Here is a 26,709-nt window from a genome sequence, read left to right on the forward strand (position 1 = left end):
AGTAAACAGAACCCACAACAGCAAACAGGGTCAACACATTCAAATATGTATTTCCATTTGAACAAAGCTGAAGGTATTGGTTTTGTTTCTAGTGTCTTCTATCATGGCTTCGTTCATGGATTACAAATCTCTCACACTAGTTCACTACAGTACAGAGAATGTCTGTGGACCTTCCACCACTGCAGCCTTTGCTGGAAGCGGCTTGTGGTGCTGAAACAACAGATGAACTGATTAATAGATCAACACAAAAATTAAATCTTTTCAAATATGAGTAGTGCTTAACAACTTCATACGTTGTACATTGAATTTAAATAATTCTTTTACTGTTGGCAAGACAAATATCATCTCATTTCAGTTTGAGATTTGTTGATTTTGTTATGTTAAACATTTACTGTAACTAATTGATCAAAACAATTATTGACAGATTAATCAAAAAAGGATTGTTTCAGACCGAGTATCATAGACATCAGTTCAGCAAAAGTGCAGTAAAAGAGGCAAGTGAAGGACTGTAGCTCAATGTGCCATTTGTAGGCACAGCCACTATGAGGCAGACAGTGACAAAGTGAGTGAACAAGTTGGAGAACTAATGTCTGGGTCAGTTATTCTATTCATCTACAATGCTGTTCAACAATAATGACAGCAGGTGTTGGCGAGTTAAGGTGCACTTGATGCAGCTTGTCCTCTTAATAACTGTATCGGTAACCCCTGTATTTATTCACTTCAGATCTCCCGATTTCACACATTCTCAGACTACACATAAACTTCTGCCCAACTCCCTCTGAACTGTGTGTATCCACATAATCACAGTAAGACACACTTGCTGAATAAGTGTATTGCTGCATAAGCACCCTCTCTACACCGACACACACTTCTCCTGTGAACATACATCTCCAAACAGCACAACCCATTACTATATTACTTAATATAGTAATATAGTATATTACGTAATCCAGCAATAACTAACACATGACAACAAATGGGGTAACCACTGGCATTCAATTAGGGCCTTAATGAACCTGGCTCGCCATGGATTCATTTCTCAGCTAGAAAAGCAATCTGCTACCACCATTACTGCAGCCTTCCTTGCACCGCACAGCATCGCACTCAAGAACACTCAAGCCTCCTTTCTTGACTGTGGTGACTAAAGAATGGCAAGTGGCAAATACACCAGTGGGATGTTTTAATCTGGGGGCTAAAAAAAGCCTCCTCTTCAGTGTTCAAATGAGAAATGAGGGAGAGAAATGCTGCAGAATCTGAAATAATGTAAGTGCACCGAGACGGCCCGCACTTCTGCACTTCGTGTTTGTACATGCAAATGTATAAATGTATAAACTGTGGCCGCACACATGTTCCGGGGTGAACAGTACTTTGGCATGAGAACCTAACTGTGACTGACGGGCTGGTTTATAATAAGAAAAGGAACAGAGCACCCAGCTGCTGTGTTCATACCTGGAAAATACTGTGGCCAGAGGAGAAACATAGTTGCTTCATCAGCACAACAGCTCAGGATTTATTTGGAGCTAACTACCTGTAACACACTGACACAGGTGACTGTATGAATGGAAAACTGCATTTCTATACATAAAAATAATGCATGCCTGGATAAATACAGGCAGTCTCTCCCCCTTTAACTAGAACAAAGCTAGCTATGGTGGCACCTGTTTACCATATTTATTTTGCTATAATGACTGTGCAGCAGGTGCCACAGTCATTAGGAAGATAATTGTTTAAGTGGAAGGCCGGGGATCAAGCCTCCATGGCACCAAGCCCTTTCAAGCAATATCTTCTCTCTAGGCCACGTCACAGCCACATGAAGACAAATTGAGATGCCACTGCTGCCTATCCAATGCAGTAAATTATCAATAATAACTATTTACACCATGCACCATATAGTCGGCAACACAGGATCAGCAACACAACGGCTTTGTGTCTGGCCGGACAATTGTTTCTAATTGTTTATTGACAAGAGCAATAGCGCATGTTTTTAAACGGCTGCCCTTAGTAACAACGTTGGCACCGATCTACTGTGTTCAAAGTTTGGATTAATTAATTATTGACCCTGCTTGCTTGCTTGCTTGTGTTCACAGTACTCAGCAGACCTCGTGACGCAACATGACACTGTCGTTCAGGGTGTCAGCTTTGCTCAGAAATGGGCCTCTGGATCAAATGCATTGGTTTTTCATACATTTTGGCAACCGCTTTCAATTCTGGTTCACAACAACCTAAGTTTGAACTAACTACTCAAGTGGATCGAGTAGAATTTGTCAGACAAATTGACATAGGTAGATTTTTGATAGCCTACCTTAAACATACATTGTAACCAGGGCAGGAATCCCATTAATTTCTTCCACATAGAAATTACCACAGATTCAGAGGGCCATATTTGAGCAAGGCCAACACCTTCAACTGCATCAGATTGTGAAGTTTACTGAATTAGACTGTATGTTATGTAAAGCAAAAAAGCATAAGAATATGAAGAAGGAATGGTGGTTCTAAGTATCACACTAGATAAATTATGGCATGCTAAATGTCAGTCACACTGGGCTTCTGTGACATCAACTTGCTAACCTTTATACCTGCACTTCACTGTGCAGTGAGTGAGACTCCAAATGCTGATTGTATATAGGCTGTTTAAGAAGCAGAATAAGGAATGAAGAAAGGATAGAAGGAAGGCTCTTCTCACCATCATTCTGTGGGCTGGTGCAGGCCCTGCTACGAGGACCTCTGCTACCGCCGCAGGACCTATTGCCTGTGCCTCGGCTTGTTCCAGCAGGCATAGCTGGTGTGTGATGTTAGCCATCTCCTCCTGCAGCCGCTCTGTTTGGACAGTGATCTCTGCGATCTTCTCTGCAGCAGACGCCGTCAAGAACGCCTCTTTGAGGTCTACCAGGTGAAGGGTCCTCTTCTCCTCCAGACGCACCAGTTTGCGGAGCTCGTCGAACTGGCTGTTCACATAGGCCTCTAGCTCCTCTGTGGACATCTGCGATACGTAGAGGAGACAGAAAGGGGAGAGTAAAGGAATTAAAAGGTGAATTTATGTAGAGAAAAGAAAGGAGATACTGGACTGCCATTTAAAATTAATCTGGATGAATTTTAAACTAGGTTGGAATTATTGAGATTTACTAATAAAACAGAGGAACATAAATAGACATCAAACTCAAAAACATCTAAAGCTAAAATAGAGGTGAGATTTAAAGTTGCATTGAGCATTAAAGTTGTAAGGGTATGAACTGAACATCCAGCAATGAAATATAGATACACATATGGAATCACCGCGGTATAGAGGACAAACAGAAAATTCTATCTTTTACTTTGACATGGGAATATTATTTCAAGAAACCCACTGGCCTCTGTCATGCAATAGCTAATTGATAGCTTGAAGCAGATCCCCTAAATGCAAACTCCATGCATCCCATCTGTAGATAGAGACCTCAGAGGCTCCTTCTACCACAGCAAGCCATCTGTTTGGCTTTCAAGGCAAGTGAACTGCTCACTGAGATACCCTTTTAATTCCTCTCCCTGTTCCCCGATGAGGCTCTCTTTAGCTATGACTCATTACGTTAAAACACCTCAATAAACAGACGCCTCCCTACAATCCTTCCCACTGAGATGGCTCCACCTCCAGCGCAGACTCTGTCGTGAGGTAAAACACCCCAAAGTCCCATGTCATGATCTCTGCTCCTGAATATGTTATAATCACTTCAATCTACGAACATCAGCTGCTCGCTCTCTCCTCCTCCCTTGGGCAGAATTTCACTTTCTTCCTTTCCATCTATTTTATCTTGTTTCCCCTCAGCCTCCCTCTCTCTACTGAAGCAAGGAATCATCAGTCTTCACTGAGGTTGGCAGAACTGAGGCCCCTAGGGGCCCAAAGTTTTATCGTGTATTTGCCATTTCTGCACAAGCAATCAGATTCTCCAAATTGCCCATTAAACCAAGCGCGAGAAGTAACATTTTTAATTTACTTTCTTTGTATGAGCAGAGAAAAACATGCGCATTGTTCATTCTGAATCAGACAGAGAGAGTTAGTGAACATCCAACTGGAAAGCAAAGAGTCATTTTCTCTTTTTGCCTCACCAAAATCAATGCCCTGAATACATGTATGATAGAGGAGGAACAACAACAACAGGGTTCGATTAGCAACAGGTTCCATTTCTTGTTCAGATACACAATTTAAATCTATCTGTGAAGGAAAACCGAGGACACTTTTCAAATCTATCTATCTAGGCCTCTGGAATGAAATTCTTATACTTTAATATACAGAGCAATAGACGGAAGTGCTTTAGATATAATAAATCCATACTAAATTACACTACAGGCTGATTAAATCTTCTAGAAGACTCATCATTTTAAACGTGAGCAGTGAGCACTTAAAAAACACATTAAGATATGACAAGGCATTTACTACTTCATTTTGTGCTGGGACTAGAATTTAATGCTGAAGCTGTTGCTCATGTTTTGACAGGGGTACAAATTCATCAGGGGTGAAAAAGGTGACAAAGACGCAAGAGATGTGGTTTTTGCTCTTTCCAGCAATTGCAACTGCTGTTTGGTAAATTAAAAGTCAGGGCTTAGATATGACATTTATAAATTGACTTCACAATCACTACAACAAAAAGAAAAACAAGGTAATTTCAATTCAGCTTCTGTCGTTTTCAGAGAAAAACTACATGAATCACAACAAGTTTACTTCCCAGTTTTGATGTCTCTAATGTCTCGCTCTAAGCTGACTCTGACTGAGGTGTCCTGGATGCCATGAAATGTCAACAATTTCAATATTCAACTCCAACTCTCCTACAGATATAAATAATCCTTTCCAATATTCATTTCTAAAACCTTTGACATCTGCTAGACCTTTGACAATTATTATCAGTTAGCCAAATGGACTATAGCTATCTGTATTTTCAATATCTATGAAATCAATGACAGCTTACAGTATCAGTAACCACTTCATTAGTTAATTCCATGTCAGACATAGCTTTAGCATTCAGCTATCATCAGGAATAGGAAAAGTTAAATTTTAACCACAATATTTATTTTAAATGACTAGTCTATCAATAACTTAAAGTGAGACCATGTAACATTTGAACTAAGAAAAGATGCAATCTCCTTTTGCAAATAAAAAGTTCAATTTATGACCAGTAGCCTACAGTTACATGAGAAAGTTTGCTAAGGTTAGCAAAAGTCACATATATACAAACATTATTTCTGCACAATAAACAATGTGAATATTTTTATCTGTTCAGTAAAGGCTAAACAGTCCAATGCAAAATATGTGGTACAACATTGGTGACAACTAATGAATATCTATTTGTGGTAACAACAAAGTTTAAGGGAATGGAATGTTTGCATAAATCACAGGGAACAATGCTACCCGAAAGCAAAGCTATGACATGAATAGGGCAGCCAGAAGCATGACATAAAACTTATCATCTTTAGTATCTTATCTGTCATTAATCTGACACATTCCATCATCACAACTCCCAATCTCCAGGACCCCCTGCCCTCTCATCCAGTCCCTGTGGCCTCAGTGGCAGATGGGAGCCGTGATCCTGGATCAGTGCTCTTTGTGTTTGTTGAGCAGGAGCCCTCTGCCCTTGGACCTTTCACTCAGTGACAGAGTTTCTCTGAGAATTTGTCCTGCTAGCAAGGAAGGCGCATTCATGCGTGCTAATCTTCATTTGCATTGCTGCAAGCTGAGGCCACGAAATGAGGCCTCGGGAGAGACAACGGCACACTGCTTACAAGGGCAGAGTTGGAGTAAGGACGAGGGATGAGAGAGAGAGCGCACGCAGAGGTAGGACATCAGGCCAGCAGATTAAGAAAGCTCATTTCTTTTTCAAGCAAAGGGAGGACGTTAGGAAAGCAGATTAAAAAAGCCTAATTATTTTTCAGTCATGTTCCTGACATACTTTGTATTATTACTATAGAACCTCTTATCTGACACATTAAGGGATATGCCAAACCAATATGGTTATTTTAATGAAAACATGGCAACATAAACCTTTGTTTCATGTCTTTATGCTACATTATATTGGAGATATGAGAGGTGGGCTGAAAGCTAAAAATTCAGAGGAAAAAAACACTCCATGTGACTGAAAATGTTTCCTCAGAAAGCTGAATCTGTGGCTTACTGAAAATAGAAAAACTTCAATACATTCCTCTATCATGCCACGATTGCAAGATAGCAAGACACTCAAATTGAATTACCTTCACACACTTGTGTACTCTCTAACTAGCTACAAGAAAAGGTTGTGCTACTCATGAGTGCTGATGAAACAAGACTAGGTCAAAATCTAGTACATGGCTGTGTCTGGTCAATGTGTGAAACCGAGGACGTAGTTGAAAACTGTTGTGGAACCGCTGTAAACAAATTACATCAACACATCCTATTTGCATTATGCATGTGCATTCTGCTTAGTGTCAGCCTGTTTCAGCCCCGTTTGCTTCTCTCCTTCTCTCTGTGCTCACACTTACAGTATTTTAATACAACCGAATTCCCAATAAAGCTGTACTGTTTTGGGAGTTCTGTGTTTCTCTGATACTGTTATCAGAATGTAACAAGTTTGAAACAGTGAATGAAACGTGGCCAATTAAAACTACATATTAACTTCCAAACCATTTCCAAGCTGCTGCTCTGCTGCTGCTAAAATCTGGATTTTATAACCACACTGTCGCCTGACAAAAATCAACACATAAATTGAAGACAGACTGTGCTCTGATTTTGTTTATATTTACCTGCAAAATGATCACTCAGAGAGAAAGTTAGAAGTGACAGAATATCTTTCTTATTTTGTCTGTCACACAGCCTCCGTCTGGGATCCACAATAGTTTCAACATCATCATATTTCCTGAAAAAGTGATCAGGGCCTTTATTTAGATCAACAACAAAAGATAACAGATTTGATATACATATCAAACAGAGGCATTAGAGGCCTCTGTTTGATATGTATAATTGGTCAGATTGCTTTTTTAGTACAAAGTCTCGTTTGCATTTGCACCTGTTTGCCGTGTTAAAGTTACTGCATTACATGTTAATACTGGTTAATACAAATTCCACACTTCCTGTAACTGTTGAGTGTAAGTGGACAGAAACCCTTCATTTCTTAGCAGGCCTTTTACTGCTGTACTGACACGCTGCTTTCAGCATATTATATCAGTTCATGTTGCTGGTGTTTTTGTTGTTTACATGCTATTTCGATCTGCTGTTTTTTTTTTGTAGCTTAGCAGTTACCAGTGGCTTCTTCGCCTCCCTCCCACTCTCCTGCTCTCTCTCAGTGTGTCTTATGTTTACTTATTCCTCTGCCTCCTTTAGTAATAATGGTACATGAAATGAAAGTACTTTATTGCGGTCCAGCTGAAAAAGCTGCAGAAGCAAAGAACCAAAGCCCTTGGGAATGAATACAGATCTCTGTATTACTTTGGTGAGATCTTCACACTAAAATGTGAAACAAAAGTAAGCTAAAATGAGCTGACAATAAATATCAAAGTAGCCTCAGCTTTTAATCTTAACCTTTTCACTGACACAGACACGTGGGCCCATCATCACAAACGCTTTTTGTAGACAAAAGCATTTTACTTTCTAGTTAACTCTCAAAATTTTCATAAAATACCACGTTATTTGAAATTAAAAGAGAATATGATGCCCCATTTGATACAATGGTTCATTTAACTTAAATTTAACCATTTCTCTCACTTCGACCATCCTGTAGCTTCAACAAAACAATAAAAAACGCATAGATATTTTTAAATAAGGAGATACAGGAAAAATTGTTTTATGCCTCTGAAGAGTTCAAAAGCTTGACTTTCTTTGAACATTCTCACTACCAAATCAGAGTCAGCTCTGCCACTTGCCTCTTGTCTAATTTGTGTTATCCTTTTTTTATTTTTTAAAGGCCTAAAAACAATTAAAAGAACATTAGGAGTAAATGGATCTGAACTTGGAGTTGTCCTTGCCCTTGGCATTAGTGGCCCAGTTCCAAGTGAACACTACTCTTTCTCTCTCGTGCTCTCTTTTATCTCCCCCAGAAATTAGATTCTCCAATTTGGCCTCTAACACAAAACAGTAATACATAGAAAGTTAATTTGAAAAACACCAGGTCATATAAAGTAATATAAAAAGGGGACATAAGATAAGGTAAAAAAAAAAAAAAAAGAAGAAAAATGAGACAGAAGGCCTTTAGTTTTATAATAGCAGAGTTTCAATATCCAGCACCTTTTTATTGGTTTTGAGTGAAGCAATGTCAGCCAAGCAACTTTCTGGGGAATGATACCGAGTAATTCAATTAAAATGCTGCGAGCGGAGATACAAAGGGAATGACAGCCTTAAAGAGCAATGGGAGTGGGGGTATAAAAAGAATGGAAGGAAGGAGAGAGGGAGAAAGGGATAAAGGTAGGAGGAGGACAAGAAAAAAACAGGATGAATAAACCTAACAGCAGCGGCCAAGTCTTTTCATGCCTCTCCCGTTTGTTCCTCAGCCTCGGCTCCCTAAGACAGCTTTAATGTGTCTGCTGCTCTTGTAGATTTTATGAGGCAGGGAAAATGGATGTAGCCACTGCACACATGTACACAGTTGTGACTGGCCCGGTGTTGCTGTTCTGCTTCCAGATATCGGACTCCCTCTCTCTGTAGCTGCAGAGAGCAGCTCCACAGGCAGGGTGTGCCCTAGACGACACCCTGTGTGGCGGAAAGTGAGTAAATAAAACATGAGAGCGAGGTAAATATGCTGACTACCTGCTGTCCTGGTCTGAAGCTACAACATGCTTCATATATCCTTTCCAGGTCCCTGACGATAAGTAACACCAGCTGCCTGGCTGACAGACAGCTATCTAGGCCCCTCATGTTACGTTACGCCTCCGGTTATCCATTAATATGTATGCAGCTTCATTGCTGCTTTTTGCATTATATTCCATTCTCCTGTGGAGAATTGAGATATGAGCTTTGAGAGATTAAAATCCCCACACCTGCGGCGAAGTATATAATTAAACAGGCTGGATATAATAAGCAAACAGCAGCTAAGGGTTAAATCTTTTCATCCAACCCTCACCTCCTCACAGACAGCCGCTCACACCTCTGCCTCTCTGAAGTCCTTTAGGATGTCAGTACCATGCAATTTAACCTCATCCAACTCCAAATGTCTATCTCTTTCTCTCCTTGCCTCTCTCTACCTCTCGCTCTCACACACACACACACACACACACACACAACTTTCCTCACCAGGAGCAGTCACTCTGATGGTTGCCTGTCATGCATAATAAGAGACGCTGACATTTGAGAGTGCAGAGAGGACACGCCGACAAATCCACATAATGGTTTCTAACACAGTGCCCTGTGAGTGAGCAGGTAAGTGGTTTTCACCAAACACACTGCACCTCTACAGTGGAGTAGCACAAGACTAAATGTCCAGGAAGTCTTTGGGGTATTTCGGTATGATAATAGACATTATAGTCATTCAAATTAACCTTCCGCTTTATGCCAGTGTGCTTGGGTCACACCGGTGCAGGTACAGAGGAATGCTCCTGTGTGCCACTGCTCTACTACGGGTTCAAACATGGTTATAGAAACAGCACATAAGGCAGAAGAGGAGCTGCAGGGGTGGTTGAGAGAGTAGGTGCAGCCAATGTCAACTGTAAATAGCTGAGACCTTGCTGTACAGTCCCGATACCACTGCTCACTGTTACATCTCTTACAACACAATGCATGTCTGCGGTCAGGTTTTATTTTCAGTGTTTTCAGTGAACATGTCCCCACTATGGCATCTGTAATGGAAATACAGGCACCGTTTTCAAGCTTGACTTGTCCTGAAAATTTAGTTTGAGTTGCTTTTGTTTTGGCTGATGACTGTGGTGACTGTGTGTGAAATGGACTAGGCACCCTTCTTTTTCAGACGGCAACCTAGTGAAGGTTAGACGAAAAGGTTGAAATAAGGTTGAGATTATTACTTCAGCCTATGACGCTTGTTTCACATCTTCATTTCATACGACTGACTGAGACAATCTGACTGGCACAAAGAAATCGATGTCACTTCCCAATCCCTCATTAACTACCATCAGATGCTCCTGCACAACTGCCATCAGTATTTAACTGAGGTCGACCTCACTGGCATGAGTGTAGAGGAGTGGGTGTGGGTGGATTTCAGAAGAGAACAGACAAAAGTGGAATATTTATACACTATAATGCAGTCAAAAACAACAGTCCTGTAATAAATACTAACTTTGTGAATGTTAGTATTGATTTAACACCGTGGCAATTGAGAGTGTAATTGAGGCTGCATAATATTGAAAGGTGTTTTTAATGTTCTGTCCATCTAATTTATTTATGTGATGGAGTAGAAAATATTAGAAACCCTTTACAATTTAATGCAATGTATGATACACCATATCCACCTAGACTGAATACAAGGATTTCTTTTTCAACTTACTTAAATTCAACAAGGGTTTAAAAAACAGCTAGAGGGTATTCAGTATTCAGCATTTCTCTCTATTTAATACATGACAATGCATAAGACACAGTCACTTTCAAAACAGAACCTCTGCCTTAGCACAGAAGTGCTGAGTCAAGAAAGTGACATCAACTGAAGCCTGAAAATGACATGACTCAGTAATCACACAATGATGCCATCACTCCTACGCTTCAAACAGAATTATGTTTGCAGAAACCCAATAGGCAAGATCTGTGATCTGTGAATGGGGTGGCATGAAAAATATATGGATTGAAATAATTGGCTCTCGTGTTTACTACCCAGTGCCTTTATGACATAATCTCTTTCTAATCCCTCTTTATCTCATTCTAGAATGCTGTGTCTCCACCGCTGCAGTGTCTATACCGCTGCAGTGCTTACTGCTGTACCCACTGAATTAGAAATGAGTAATTGTTATTTTTTTTCCCTCTGCTATGGCTCCCCACGGTTTGAAACTAGGTTCAATCAAGGTTTGTTTTTAAAGCCTTACCAGGAACCTCCAAAAGCTAATAAGATGGGTCATTAAAGTAAGATAAAACAAATGGTGGATGAAGCTACTGCAGATTATTTTATACAAGTGTAGTGTGCCTACTGTTATCACCTGTTTGTATATTTTGGAAAACTTTTATGAGCTTGGAAAAAAACAATCACAATGGGCCAAGTCTACAGTGAAATGTGCTATTTGCAGCTAATACAACTACACTGTTTGTTTGCCACACTTGTTCAGCTTCTCAAATGCAAAGTGAACAGTTAACTTCTGGAGGCAGCACTGTGTTGGATCTTTCAAAAAAAAATCATCAGCAAATTTAATCAAACCACATGGCACAATCATAAAATGAAAAGCAATGCAATATGTACACGGTACGCTGTCATTCCTTGCAAGGAGGTCAAGTCTACCTTTTACTGCTGCAGAGAAGATCTCATTTCATTTGATAAGAGTTAGTGGGAGCTCATTACTAAATAAGAAAAGCTGAGTGGAACTCTTTTGGGAGTTACTATATAGCTCATGTAGGGATTTAACTCTCGGTTCTAAATGCAGGAGTTTGCTCTCACCTCAGGGTTGGTCCACTTGGTCTTGATCTTCTCAGCCATCTGTTGTGTACAGCCCAGCAGGTCGTAGCCCTGCCTGCTCTACAGGTGGAGCAGACAAACAAACAATAAACAGAGTGTTCCAATACATAAGGGCGTAAAGCACAGCACGTAAAGTGAGATTCTTTCTGTGTGAGTCATACAAAAGTAGAAACACTCAGAGGTAGCTAGTTATTAGCTGCTGATCATTCAGAAGAGCACCAAGTTAACTTATGCTTTACTCACGCTTGGCAAAAATATTTTTGGGATCATGCTATTAGAAGACACAAGAAAAGGTATGGTACATTCTTGACATGTCACAGGCTACAATTTTACATATAAAGTTTGACATGTTACATGCTTAATGCAATGTACCTTGACAGGAAATCATATCATTACTCACAGGGATAAAGGATTTCTTTCACATGGATACACTGGCACAGGAAACAGGATAAAAGCTAAAGTAGGTTTAGAGTAAATAATGTGGCCTTGGGCTGAGTGTGTCCGTGTGTGTGGGTGTGTGACCCCTTTTGTCTCTCGTCAATCCATATGTGGCCGTGATGCAAGCGTAAACCAGTGAAATATGCTGCTCTACTTTTGTTGTTCAGAAACACACACGTACAGTCAGAAAACAATGAGGGTTGTTACTACTGTGGCTAAATGCGCCGGCTTTGCTTGAGGATTTCCAAATGAGGCTCTTCCTGAGATTTTCTGATTGACTTTATTTTAGTGTTAACAAACAAAACCCCCTTGACTGTTCAAAACATTAATCCAAAACTAAGTCCTGGTTTCTGATACTATTACAGACCTGTTAATTGGCCCTCTGTGCAGTAACACAGTCCGAATGTGTTCAGTGAGCTGATAGCATCTGACTCTAAATGGTAATATAATCATCACAAATGCTATGCTCTGCAGAACTGAGCCCTCAGTGTTGATTCTCAAAATCCAGCACAACATTAACCCAGCTTACTGGACCAACTGCAATGCTGCACTGAACGACTGGTGACTCACTGGACCTATTACATACACCTGCAGCAAAAAGCCATCTAGGAAATGGAGGAAGAGTGAAGCCATAATTGGTGCTGAGCCAAGCGGACATTGAGGGGATATTCATAATGTTTAATTTCCATTTCACAGTTTTCATCGAAATTATTTATGTGGCTATATAATTGAAGCGATTTATTAATGATGGCATGTGGGTGATCATGAGACATTATTATGTTTAAAATCTCTTACAGAGCCTTGGTGAGTTGCCTTAAGAGTACAGGACCTACAGCTATTAGCATACTACTTAATACTGAATTAGAAATGCAAACCAGATAGATGACGCTCTGAATGCATTATGTTATACATTTCAGAGCTGTAGATGTTGTTGTGGACCATGCCAAAGTGATTAACTATGAGAGAGGGCATACAATAAATCACAGAGCATTAGTCTACCATACATAAACCTGTCATGTTCTGAGGGTGTGACTCACCTTCTGCCACACATAGGCCTCATGCAGAGTAATGATCTCATGATCCTTGTGCTCACCCTGCACAGCACACACCACGCAGATTATCTTCTCATCTGGTTTACAGTAGAGGGAGCCTTCCTGCTCATGCTCCTTGCAGCGCAGTCTCTCTACTGTTACAGTGTCCCTCTTCCCAGCCTCTCCAGCAGCCATGGCCTCCTGCCCTGCCTCTGCACCCCCAGCTCCGTTACCCAGCTCAGCTGCCAGCTGCAGACCATTCTGGGCTCCCTCTCTTTCCTTAGCATCACCATTCTCATCCCCATTAGCCACTGCCACTCCAAGCGGTGCCATCTCCTGATTTGCGCCCATTCCAGCTGCCCTCTCCGCATCAGCCTCATCCTCAGCTTCACTTCCAACTCTAGAGTCTCTGTTGGTGCCAGGTCCATTAGCCTGTGTTCCCTCATGGTTATAAGGCATTAGTGGATGATGTGTCCTGCTGGCGTGTCTTTCAGCGTGGACAGGGCAGAAGGCAAAGCTGCAGGCATGGCACACTTGTGTGGCTGGTTGGGCCTCATCAGGCTCGCACGCATCACATGACCCGTCCATCTGTGGCAGCTCCTCCTGTTTCACCCCTATGGCTCCTTCCTGTGATTCCCCTTTGTGGTCCATGGTGGCTGATAATAATTCTTGGGATCAGAGAAGTAAGTTATAGGAGACACACAGAGTAGGGGACAATATATTAATAGCTGTGACCTTCGGCGAACAGCTCTCATATTTGCACAGGGGAAAGTCCAAGATCCTCAGGACTAATCCCATCTGATATAATATTCCCACAACAGATGATGTATGGAGGGAGCCAAAGTCCACAGGAAACAACATCCAGTGGAACATTATCACACAAGCGAAACACAAAAAAAAGCATCATCCTGCAAGGGCAATAAACAGGAAGACCCCATCTGCAGTCACTGAACTGTCTTTGTGTGCAAACACACTCGCTGTGTTTACTGACTCACAAACAGAAAACGCTGAGTGTGCCTGTACCCTCAGCATGACCAAACACACACGCTCTCCTCCTCTCACCTCTCTCTGTATGTCGTCAGGCCCTGACCTTTTCATGTTTTGTTCTGTCTTTGTCTTTTCCCCTCTCACCCTCCTCTATTCAGTCCACTCTGCAGGAGTGAGGCTGAAGGCATGAAAAGAGACCATGGTGCACACACACATACAGACACACACATACATAAAGAAATCTCTTTTTTCTCCTCACTTTCTCTTTCTCCCCGGAGCCTTCCTCTCCTGAGCTCTGTTTGTGTACTTTTCCCGCTGCTGACATAAACAACCGCTTGAAAAAGTGCTGTAATGCAGAGAAACCCCCCCTTTTCCCTCTATCACCACCCTCTGTGCTATTTCTCCGACTCTGCCTCACACCTTCACAAAGACACAGGCATTTTCTCCCTCATCCTATGGGGCTTAACAGTTTGCAACTCAATGCAGTGTGTAGTGTGTACTTACTCGTCTGTGTCTTCCTCTCCCCCTCTGCTTTCTTTCTGTCTGGGGCTTGTTTTGAGGTAATGCAGAGTCAGTGGAGGTATTAGCTTGACGGCTAGCTTCCTTAGCAAAGCCGCTGTGCCTTGAATTCTATTATTGGGCTGTCGACTGATCAACTTTGACTTTAAAGCAGAAGAGAGGCTTCAGCTCCAATCCGACAGCGTTTACTTCCTTATTTTCATCAGCTGCTGTCTGCTTTTTTTTCTACTTCCTGCTTGTCGTCTCTTGTGTGTGTGAGATCGGCAGAGACACACAGAGGTTGGAGAGAGAAAACTCGTGTAACAAGCACAACAGAGACAGTGAAACTCCAACCCGGAGACAGGTAGAAGCATAAACATTCTCACACTTGCAAAGTTAATAAAAATAAGCATGTCATGAGCTAGCGTTACTCATTTTGAGTTTAAGTGATATATAATTGTAACGCGATATTTGTTTAACAAACCAAACCTGTGCAAAATATGTCATAGATTTAACCATTCACGGTAACAATAGGTGCGGATTTTAGCTAACGTTATCGCAGATTAGCTAACGTTAGCTTAACGACGTATTTTAAAGGATACAATTCAAAACGAATAATGCCCTTACTAAACCTGTTCATGAGCAGTTTCCTTTGAGTTATCACTGTGAAAGTGCTTTAATCTTCTCTGCTATGGAGAGAGAGAGAGAGATATATATAAAACTCACCAGAAACTAATTGGGGATAGATAACATCTTTACCTGAACTATAATTTCCACCTGCGCATTGATGAGTAGCCACATTGGAGTCATAGCTAACTCAAAACTGAGCCACTTCAATAAAATTAACGAGGTCATGGTCGTTTGAAAACACTGTAGACATTTTTTATTACTTGCTGACATCCTGTCAACAATATTTCATTCTGTGTATAAATTTTAAGCTCCCTGTCTTTCTGGCGTTCTCTTTTGGTTTTATTTTGACAAGTTTATCCACCTTTCTTTGACACAAACAAAGGCCATTCTGGTTGTTTTTCCCTCCACTCTTTGTTTATTGAATCAATTTAAAATATAGCAATAATAACAGATCACAAAACTGCAAAAAAGGAAAGTAATAACTACAAATATTTGATGATGAAAATGATAAAAAAAATAAGCTACAAAACAATTTCAGGTTATTGTATAACAGCCGTTGGGAGTCGATGTATTTGCTGGCCTGCCTCTTGTCTTGTTGTTGGCCAGTTTACTTTTTGTTGTTGTTTTATTTTATAAATTATTACAGTAAATCTGCTATTATAGATTGAACAAAGTTGGTCTGAACCAATGAAAAAAACATAAAAATAGATTTGTAAGAAAGATGGTTCCAGTAGAACATTATATAAGAAGCATGGCTAGTGGTCAGAGACCAGATGTGACTAACAATTTGCTTCTGAGGCTGAAATTTGATAAGAGTGATTTGAAACTTCTCCCAAAAGTACAAAATGTCCAGACATCCAAATTTCTCTTCTGTTTAAAAACAGTAACTTATTTCTGTGATTCAGATGTAATCATCAATGCAAACGTTGTATTAACAATAAAGGCAGTATCTGGGGGCTGTGGTTTCCTTGGGGGGTTAGGCAACATGACCAGAAACAATATATGAAAGCAGATACAAAAATAGCATTTTATTGATCAATCATCAATTAAAAATAAATTACTGTGAGTGAAAGCTACGAGATCAAACTAAGATGTATTTATTATGTGAATACAGGAAGAGCAAGCAAATTGTGAATTTTAACACTCGCGTTAATTGGGAGTTTCTAATTATACTGACTGCTTTTCCCTTCTGTTCACATCCTTAACCTCCATAAACCAGCACTGAGAGACAATAGAGCAGGATTAGAGGTCTGGAGAGAGAGAGACAGAGAGATGAGGAAAAACAAGCTGTTCTCTGTAGAGAGATCTAAAGAGGCTATTGAGCTGGGCTTCACACAAGCAGTATTTGGCAAATAGTGGTTGACTGTTACCCTGATTTGAATGGTATGCCATAAATAACCATAAACCACGTTCCAAATAAGCCTCCAGCATCCACTTGATATAGAGGATGATTCGGTATTTGCCAAATTTTTTTGAGCTGTTTTAAAGTGGATTACTCTTATATAAAGATTGTCACCAGAAGATATGTACCATAAGAATATAAACAGAAAGGAAGATGCAGTGAAAATATTTCATTTCAAAGTCAAATTTGCCTTGGCATGAGACCTGCTTATGTCATACTGATGTAACGATTCAAACTGAAACTGTGATTCCAGAGGGCATTTAATTGTAACAGATGTTTAATTCTGGTTAGGTTTGTAGTTGGAATTGAGAGCACAAACTGTTTCACCACACACATCACAGCAAGATAACATCTAAACATTGCAATTTAACCACTTTTCATGGCCAGTGTGAAGTTAAATGGTCACCTGACTTCATTTTAAAATCTTTCACTGCATTCAGCTCTGCTTAACAGCAAGAGACAGCAACATCTTGCACTCTGCATAAAACTGAAAACAATTAAAAGGCTCATTGACTTGCAATTCATTAGAATAAGCACTCAATATAAATCCAATATGTGGCTACTGATAGGAATTATTCTTTCTCTGCCCAGGGATTGTAGGGAAACAAAATGTGACAAGCAATAGGAGCTAAATTTGTTTACCCAAATTGTGTTTCTACAGCTCAGAAAAGCCTGTGCATGGAAGCTGGCAACACAAAGAACATCAAGCTCTCAGAAATGCCAGCCAAGAGTGAAGGGGGGAGCTTTGGCAGAGGAGCAGAGCAGACAGAAAACACTTACCTAATGCCTCAGATTTAACATTGTTTTATTGGCATAAGGTCAGTTGTTGGTCTCAAGATAAAATGTCCTTCAGTGCAACAGCACTGGTCTGTCAGAGGAGCAGTACTTGGAGTGAGTTAGCATCTCTCCCTCTCTCTCCCCATTTATCTGTTGATATTTTATTCTGTCTCTCAGCTCCTAATTTGCCCTCTGGATCATTCTCTGGATGCTCTTGACTTTTCCACCACTCGCTCACTTGTCAGCTTGCAACATAAAACAAAATCAATATGCTGTTTTGTGAGGTTTTTTGTGGATTCCTGAAGCCCGTCCCATGAAGCAGGATAGCTAAACTTTGCTGAATAAAACCTTTAATACCACCAACCTGATCTGAAACATGGACAGAAGTAAAGAGAGATTAATTCGGGTTTGCAGTTATCTGGCTAAATTAGTAATGCTGCACATGCTCAATAATATTTGCTTTCCGTGTGTGTGTGTTTGTTTGTAGGGCAAGTAAGGGGAAGGACAGCTGTCAAGATTGATCAGAGGCAGTAAAGAGTGAGATGCAGGTGAGGGAAGTAGAATTAGAAAAAACTCAGTTTGTGCAAGGAGAGCACATATGAAGGACACAGATGAAGAGCTCCATTGTTCTAAAAGTCTTCTCTAAAAACATCAACTTCAATTTGCAAAGGAAAATTATGTTATCATTATCATTATTATTGTTTTAATTACTTAAAGTAGCCTAATTGCACTGTTTCTTATGCCAGTCAAGAAACACTTAATCAGTTTACAGACTGCATTAGCTAAAACAGTCCTGCAAGTCTTACCTTCAAGAAGTTTATAATGATATGTTTTTGTTCAAACTGTTTTAGAGAAGTCACAGTTCAAAATAATGATAATTTTGGAGTTTGTGGTGCTGTTGCTTTGTATTGCATTATACTTGCATTAGACCGCCAGTATTTAGTCTACCCTCACTGATATAAATGGGGTGTCAAATAACCTAAGTAGATAAATTAAAGGATTCAAGTTAACGCCTTTCAAATAAGGTATGGCCTTTGTCCAGTAATTACAGTTGATAATGATAATGTAGCTTTGTATAAATATAAATGTAGTTTTTCGTCTTACATGTCAGTACAACAATTCATTCTTGCCCCTGAGATGTTTTTCCCATCATTAAGTCAAATTATTTAATCTTTCTTTCTTTTTGTTGTTCCATCTATTCTGAACCCGTAATGTCTGTCTTACAACTAAGGTCATCCATTTCTAAAATGCTACACTGCACCCTCAGTTTCACATTTCTTTTTTTCTTTTTTTTTTTTTAACTGGACTCTGTATCATAGGTACGTCCAGAATGCATTGTCATATGTATGACGCAAAGCACCAACTCGTTGCGGTCTACAGCTAAAGGGATATCTGGACTAAGCTCTCTTTCTGTGCCTCGCCTTCTTCTTCTTCTTCTTCCCCTCTGTCTCTCGCCCTCTTGTCTCTCTCTCTCATCGAGTAGGAGAAAAGCTCCCTCAAGAAAGCAGACGTACTGAAGTCAGAGAGAGAGGGTGGGGGCGACAAGAATACCCCTTCCCTCAGTATGGGTGTGTCATTCTCAGTGTAGGTTTGAAAAATGTAAAGTGTGTGTGCGGTTTCACACTTCAACCATTTGTAAACCTTTTTTTTTTCTTAATTAATGGAATTTTTGCTGGTTCTTGCTTCTCCAAGCGGCTACAGTTGGGATTGTGGGTCCGGGGTTACGATGTTAATGTAGTCAAAGTCCCTCATAAGGATGAAACAGGGTCAGTGTGCGTGTTTGTGCATTCATTACCAAAATTCTGACATTAGGAGCAATATCGCCCTTCACAGATAATGGTGCCACATTAGTCACAATCTTCTCTTAACCTCTCTAAGGCTATTAAGAGTTACAAAATCTCTTTATGGCCATGCCTCCATTCCCTAGAAACACAGAATCAATACCTAGCTTCGAGGCTACAGCCTTCCATCAATACGTCATTTAATCAATAAGCCCATGAGAGAATTGCCTCACATCTGTTTTTATAAGCCCAGATTCTACCTCAGACTGGATTGCTAGAATGAGTAGTTAGAGTAAATATGCGGGTTATATGAACCAGACTAATGACTTATGACATTTACACTTTCTTAACTGTGATCAAAAATGCATCAGTGGTGATTTTTTTTGCGCTTAGATGACACAGAAAAAGAAAAACCAATGAGGAACAACATGCATTTTTCAATTTTTTAGGTAAACTATTAAAACTTTTTTTCTACTGCCTTTTTTCTGCAGTGTCTCTTGAAAAACAATATATCTCACATGCACTTAAGTACTTTTCATTTCTCAGTGAATTGAAACTTTTAGCTATTTGGCTTTTCTTTGGCACTGAAGCGTGCCATCAGATGGACAGACAGACACGAAGTGGGACCCGAACACACAAAGCAGATGAACCAGTAAAGCACCATCGCTGCCTTGGCATATATTCCCTCTCCTACCCTTGTTTGATCCAAACACTGCTCTTATCAGCCTCTTACACACACTCTGTGAACACGGTAACTGTCTTACACCGCTAGTCGTCGCGCAGTGATGTGCAACCAGCAGTTTCCTGCGGGGGCTCACGGTCCACTTCTGCTCAGAGCTGCAGAAACAGGGTGTCACGGGGGGCGACGGTAATAACGTTATTCGGAATCAAACATCCAGCTCAGCTAATATGACAAGTTTGAATTCTCACTGCACAGTTCAGTGTGCGGACGCAATTAAGCTTAGGCTTGTATTCCTGAAGCAATTTGAAATATATCATACCTCAGTGGTCCTTTCATTCATTGGTTACACATGGGAGAGAATTTCAGGCAGTATGGGTGGATTACTATTTTTTATTTGTTTTCAACATATAGCTTAGCAACAGTTGGGAGGTAGAAAGAACCAGGCAACAAGGCACACCTGTGCCTTTTTCTCATCTCCTTTTATCCGAATGACTGATTTATTTATTTTTGTTTTATACAATTGAAATGGCGCGTGGTATAATGTTCAAAAGCAAGACTGTGACTGAATCAATAAATCATTACCACAAACCACGTTTCCAGACAAAAGAAAGGGAAATTTCCCACTTTATACCAAACAAAAGTAAAGATTTATAATGAGAAACAGGAATTGCCTTTTCATTATTACACGATCATCCAAAGAAAAATAAATTGTGTTTTTTTTAAACATAATAACTCAACACTCAACAGATCGTTCTATTAAGGACTATATAAGCAAAAGTGCATCTTTTGCTTATATAGTACAATATGCCATATATAACCATAATACCATTATATATTCTAGTTTTTGTTCAGTCATATCCATTTTGACATACCATATTGTGTCTCACCTGATCTTATTTTATCTCTCTCATCTCATTGTCCGGCCTTTTCTCAAAGCACAGAACTCGTAGATTTTGGCTGACGTCACCTGATAAATAACAAAACTGCAGCTTCTCAAATGCTAAATTAGAACTTGGTTTTTGTGACATTTTTATGTTTCTTTTATGTTACCTGGTGCTTATTAAAATTCATTTTATTAATTAGACTGAGAGCTCACTTGAAAACATTTTCATCATCATGAAATCATCATGTTAGAGACAAACCACTTCGACTTCATATTTTTTCTATTCTTTCTTAGTAGTATTTTTCAGGGATTATCAATTTCCTCTGTCATCCAGTCTTCAACACAATGAATTGTGGAAATTTGTCTCAGCGAACAGACGTTGGGATTGGACCTCTCTGTGTTCCAGTCCTCAATGAGAGAGGTCTGTTGGATGTAAATGAGAAACGAAAGTAGATCTGCAAGATCTGATCTCTGTATAAACTAGCTTTTATCTCAGCATGTGACCATCCTTGACCTTAATGTTGGATTTATACCCAAAGAGAGACTTTAGTAATGGACTGTGAGAGCTGCATGTAGTCTCCTTAAGGAGTTGTAAGTGTGAATATACGGTACAGCAGTCTAAATATGAATGTGTGGTAGCACAAATAAACTGCCACAGTCAGGTGATGTCTCTTTTATACGTTAAATTAACATTTCTGGACTGAAACACTGACGGTCAACATACTTAGCCAGGTTTTCTGTGTATAATGATGTGATCTGGCCTCCACCAGCTGTCACAAAAATAGCACAGAGCACAGGTGCTCATAGCGTGAGCAGGCAGAGCATGCAAAGCATTGCAAATCATGACACTAAAGATGTGGTGCACTTCTGTATTGCCAATTGCCAATTTTATTTGGATACCAAAGGCCGTATCACAGAGGCCAGGGGACAGAAGCCTTTTGCACCTCAGTCAATGTTGCTGTATTAGTACAAAGCTACACACAGTGCTGTCCCCCTGTATGAAAATAAAAGCCTTTGTGCTGTCAAGGTTTATCTTTGTTTAATTATTAACTAAATGTTTCAACAGAAGTAACTTTTGTCACATGGGAATGTTCTTAAATAAATTGTCTGATTTGTCTAGACTTTTCTGTCTCAGGTTTACAGAAGATTCTCTGTCTCATAAAGTGGCCCTGACCTAATCTGGTTAAGATCTGTTGGATACAGTTTGACACACTCTCTCTTTCCCTCAGAGGAAGAAATAACACAATGGGAGGTTTGTCTAATGTTGTTATGTCTTGGCTTTACTCATGACATGCTCATTTTTCCTGCTACATCTGCGCTTCATCAGTGGCAAACAAGTGTGTACTTGCCACTGAGTCGCACTCTGTAGAGTAGAGAACACACCACTTATACGTTCAGATCACCAAAACTTCACTTCACCCATTCACTTGCATGGGAATGTGTGTGCAAACGTTTGACTGGTACTGTATGTGAATATAAATATGACTGCAGATTGAAATGAACATCAAATATAACTTGCATGCAAGAAAGCTCATAATAAGCTATCACACACAATGCTGAGATTAACAGCCTTTTTTCAACAGTCATGCGTGCTTGGCCACAGCTGGACCACTAACTTCCATGACATCATAGCTGAGGAAACAGAGCAGATCATTGGCACTATATAACAATGACATTCAGTGTTTTCCTCTGTGCTTCCTCTCAGCAGGCCCCTAAATGTGGGCGCCGGGTCACAATGCTCCTCTGTGCCCCCTGACATATGGAATCCTGGCACTGATGTGGCCCTGGAAAATTCTCAGTGGCAAAAGCCTTCCAAGCCTCCAAGTCCCCGGATGGCGTCCTCTGTGGCTCGTGGTTGATTGTCGAGGACTCAGCCTACAAAACACTGAAAGAGACACAGCTCCAAGGTGAGTGTGTTTGGTGAGATAGGGAGAGCATATGAGAAAAAAGGAAGAGACACTTTTGAATAGTTTAAAAACTGGCTGCCAAACCAACCAGACTTTCACAATTTGTGAGTGTTCCGATGATGATTGAAGGGTTTCCACACACTCCTTGTTAGGAAAAGAAATGGGAAACACATTTCACAAAGAAACCTGTCAACTGGAAGCAAAGCCTCTCACATCACAAACCTCTTATTATCTTTTCAAGTTGAAGCTGACCTTATAAATTTTACTTGTGTCCTCTGATCATAGTCTAGCATTCATCTCAAGGTAAAACCGCAGCTGTCAGTCAAAAGGTGGAAAAATGAACCTTATTTCTTTCCTTGTCAGAGTGGAAAATTGGGGGATGGGGGAAGATGAGGGAGCGCGGCTGCGTTTGGCTCAATCGCTGAGGTAATTACAGATTTAAAGGCGAAAAAAAGAATCACACAATGTTCACTCAAACAGCAACGCCCGAGGCCTACAAAATGGAGTAGAGTCTTTTGTGTGTGTGCATTGCTGGTGTGACTGACGGAGTGCTGAGAAAGAAGAAGAAAGGGAGTCAGGAAAGACGAGTGAGAAAAAGGGAAGAGCAGGTTAGAGGAGGATAGAAGCAGAGAATATTTTTTCTCAAAAGGGCGGGGTAATGTGGAGGGGAGAGAAAAACTTGAGTGAAAGGATGAAGATTGAATTTCGTCTTCACAGACGAGAACACTGCCTGCGAGCAAACAAAAGGATGAAAAGTTGACCTGCTGCTGTTCTTTGACTGACGGTTGGACAGTCCCCCATCTTCCTGATGGCAGCCCCTCCTTTTCTCTCCCTGTATTGCTGCAAGTCTCCCACTGCCGGTGTCCAACATCAACTCCTAAAACAATTATAGGACTGCCAGAGGGTGGACATAGCGCTGAGTCAGCAAACAAATGTGGAAGACTACCTGTCGCTGAGCGTGGAGACAGCTAAGGAGAAGGATATAGGATGAAAGGAAAAAGGGATGGGAAGTAGGAAGAATGGATGAATTATTTTAAAAATGGAAATCTGATGACGAGTAAGCTTCTTATTAATTTGGCTGACACTGGGACTGTTTGTGTGTGCACGCATGTATGCTTGTGCAATCTGTTTGTCCCCTGTCTTTTAGGGAATACAACAGTAGTCACTGTAAAAGCAGATTATGAGATTAAGTGGTGTGCTTTTGGGAAATAAAAAAAAAAACGAAAAAAAAAATGGTAGATGAATGAATACAGTAATGACGCTAGAAGGAACTCCTTCTTAATTGAACTTTCATGTAGAGTGTGTCTGTGTAGGGGGACTTTGAGTGTTGAATACAAATGAAGCATGTTGTTAGGATATGCATCTCTGCGTGATATGCTACAGTCCGTTGCAACATGTGATATAGTGGGGGCAGAGGGGTTACCGTCACTTTGTAATGGCTTTACTGAGAGCAGGGAAATGAATCGCTAAATCAGTAGGATTAATAATCGGCTCTGGGTGGGAAATAACCTGCAGAGAATCACAATGACTTTGCTTTTATCTCCTGCGCTTACAGAAGTGCCCATCCCGCTCAAGATTGCCTCGCAAGTACACCACATAATCCCATGGGATTAAATTGTTTTTACATGGAACATGTGTAGCATTGCAGTGGAGGAATTTGTAAAGCATGGTAAATATAAAATCAGGGCTTTGATGTGAACCACTGCAGGGCCAACTATCTGCCTTTTTCCTACTTCCGTCGTTTCTATCTCCCCCCACCCCCCTCTCCAGTTCCTTCTGTGTGTTTAGAAATAGGATCTTATAGCCTAAATTGAAAAATGGGACCGCTCCACAACACTCAACACATGGCAGCAGATGTGTGGCAGTCTGTGAGAAGGGGGCAGGGCAAGAGGAAAACGAGACAGAGCAAGGAAGGGACTGAAGGAAAGAGACAGAGAGAGAAAAAGGGACTAGTAGGAGGGGGGAAGAGAAAGATGAAAAAGGTAAAAAGAGGGAGTGAGAGAGAGAGAGAGAGAGGAAGGGAATGAACAGACAGGAGCACAGAGGAGGAAGAAAGATGAGAGAGAGAGGAGGGAAGAGGAATGGAGAGGAGTTTAGAGGCTCTCAAACACTTTGCACTCCCAGCACAGCAGATGCCACATTCTGTCTGGCACAGTGATCTGTGGGCCTGCTCTATTTATACCCTCACTGTGTCACTTCAGGGCCAGCACAATGATCACTACGCACGCACACACACACACACACACACATCTAGCATAAGGCTTTTGCAGAAGCTCTTCTGCAGTGACTTAAATGAGGCAGGTTAGAGAGGCTCCCTGCAAGGAGTAGAAATGGAAAACTATGAGGGCATACACAAGAGACAAAACGAGAACAGGATCAATATGGCCACTTCAGAAAGTATACAGACCCCTTCACTTTTTGCACACTTTATTGTGTTGTAGATTTAATTTTAAATCAATAAAATTGCCATTTTTGACCATCAATTTACACTCAATAACGCTTAATGACAAAGCGAAAACATGTTTTTAGGAATATGCAAATTTATTAAAAATCAAAAACTGAAATCTCTAATTTACAAAAGTATTCAGGCCCTTAATTCTCTGTTTTACAGCTTTAAGTCTTCTAGGGTCCTCTTTGGCCACTCAAGCACAGTCATAGACTTGTCTTGAAGCCACTCCAACGTTGTCTTGGCTGTATGCTTCGGGTGCTGAAAGGTGAACTGTTGCTCTAGTCTCAGGTCATGTGCACTATCAAGGACCTCTCTGTATTTGGCCAACTCTAGGAAGAGTCCTGCTGGTTCCAAACCGTCCATTTTACAATTACCACTGTGCTCCTAGGGACACTCAAAGGTTAAGAAGTAGTTTTATTCCCTTGCTCCGATCTATACAAAACCACAGTTTTATCACAGAGGTCTTCAGAGACTTCCTTGGCTTGGTTTTTGTCCTTATATGTGGTGTGATTTATTGGGCCCTATATACACAGGTGTGTGCCTTTGTAATATATGTCCAATCAATTTAGTTTACCACACATTTGGCTCCAGTCAAGTTCTCAACATATCTCAAAGATAATTAAAACAAACAGGATTCCCCCTGACCACAGTTTGAAGTCCCACAGAGATTTCAGTTATAGATTTTTCATTAAAATACAAACATTTGCAAAAATATCTTTTCACTTTGTCATTAAAGGTTATTGAGTATAGATACATGGAAAAAAATAGCAATTTTATCAATTTTAATTTAATCTGCATCTGCAAATGTGAAAAAAAGAGAAGAGGTCTGAATACTCTTTGAAGTCACTGCCTATGCAGTGAGGTCCAAAAGTCTGAGACCATTTCCCCATTCACTTGAGTGAGAAAGTGTTCTTACATTCTTAATTGAATTTTTGTGTGCAGTGTGTATGTATAGGGGGTGAATAAAGTTCACACAAGTTTGCACAAAAAAAAAAAAGTTCATTACGTACAAAAGTTATGTGTAAGTGCTGACATTTCAGAAGATTTCATTAGATGAAAGATGCAGGTTGCTTTTCAATAATGCCCGGCTGGTTTTAGTTGGCAAGCGAGACCATGAGAAAGGGGAGAGTGAACAAGCAGTGGTCTGATTAAGCAGCAGGAGGACTGGCGCCATTTGAATTGCCTTGGTTACTGGGAGTAACAGCCACAAGTTACATCAGCTTTCCACCTTAAAGTGATAGTTGGGGTTATTTGACACTGTGTTGTATGAGGTACTTATACATAGTGTATTACCTGCCAGAGGTTTTAGAGAAGTAGTAGTGCTGGCACAGAAGCCGAAGGATGTGCTGCTATGGACAGGGTCAGAACCTGTTTTAGATACTTTAAAAATGGCCACAGACAAAACCAAAATTGGATGTTTACACTTAATTTTGAATATTTTCACTGCTTGATCTTGCCATCAAACAGCCTTTTCCTTTGGAACTACACTTTCTCAACTGTTGAACCACCATGTTCCTACACTCAACTTGTATGCCAGTGCTCCAAACGTTCTCCAAACGTTCTCCAAACTGATAGCACACCGATCCGAATTTACAGCAGGGAATAGACTGACTATGCCTAACTACCTCACACAACCCCACGTCTAATAACCCGAACTATCCCTTTAACAACAAATAGAGTTGGGGGAACTCAAAGAGGAAAAGCTTATTGTTT

The 26,709-nt window shown here is 40.5% G+C and overlaps 1 protein-coding gene across 1 annotated transcript in view; it reads right to left on the reverse strand.

Moving 5' to 3' along the window:
* The window catches only part of trim44 (tripartite motif containing 44), a 46,341-nt gene extending 31,520 nt beyond the window's left edge, over positions 1–14,821 (reverse strand). The window contains exons 1-4 of the mRNA XM_022754527.1: positions 14,492–14,821; positions 13,007–13,668; positions 11,514–11,591; positions 2,684–2,980 (exon numbers count right to left, since the gene is read on the reverse strand). Of these exons, the coding sequence (XP_022610248.1) occupies positions 2,684–2,980; positions 11,514–11,591; positions 13,007–13,651 (1,020 nt within the window). The 5' untranslated portion in view covers positions 13,652–13,668; positions 14,492–14,821. The remainder of the gene's footprint in view (positions 1–2,683; positions 2,981–11,513; positions 11,592–13,006; positions 13,669–14,491) is intronic.
* Positions 14,822–26,709: the final 11,888 nt, after the last annotated feature.

Source organism: Seriola dumerili, unplaced genomic scaffold, assembly GCF_002260705.1.
Source record: "Seriola dumerili isolate Sdu_G_001 unplaced genomic scaffold, Sdu_1.0 BDQW01000219.1, whole genome shotgun sequence".
In the NCBI taxonomy this organism is placed as follows: Eukaryota; Metazoa; Chordata; class Actinopteri; order Carangiformes; family Carangidae; genus Seriola; species Seriola dumerili.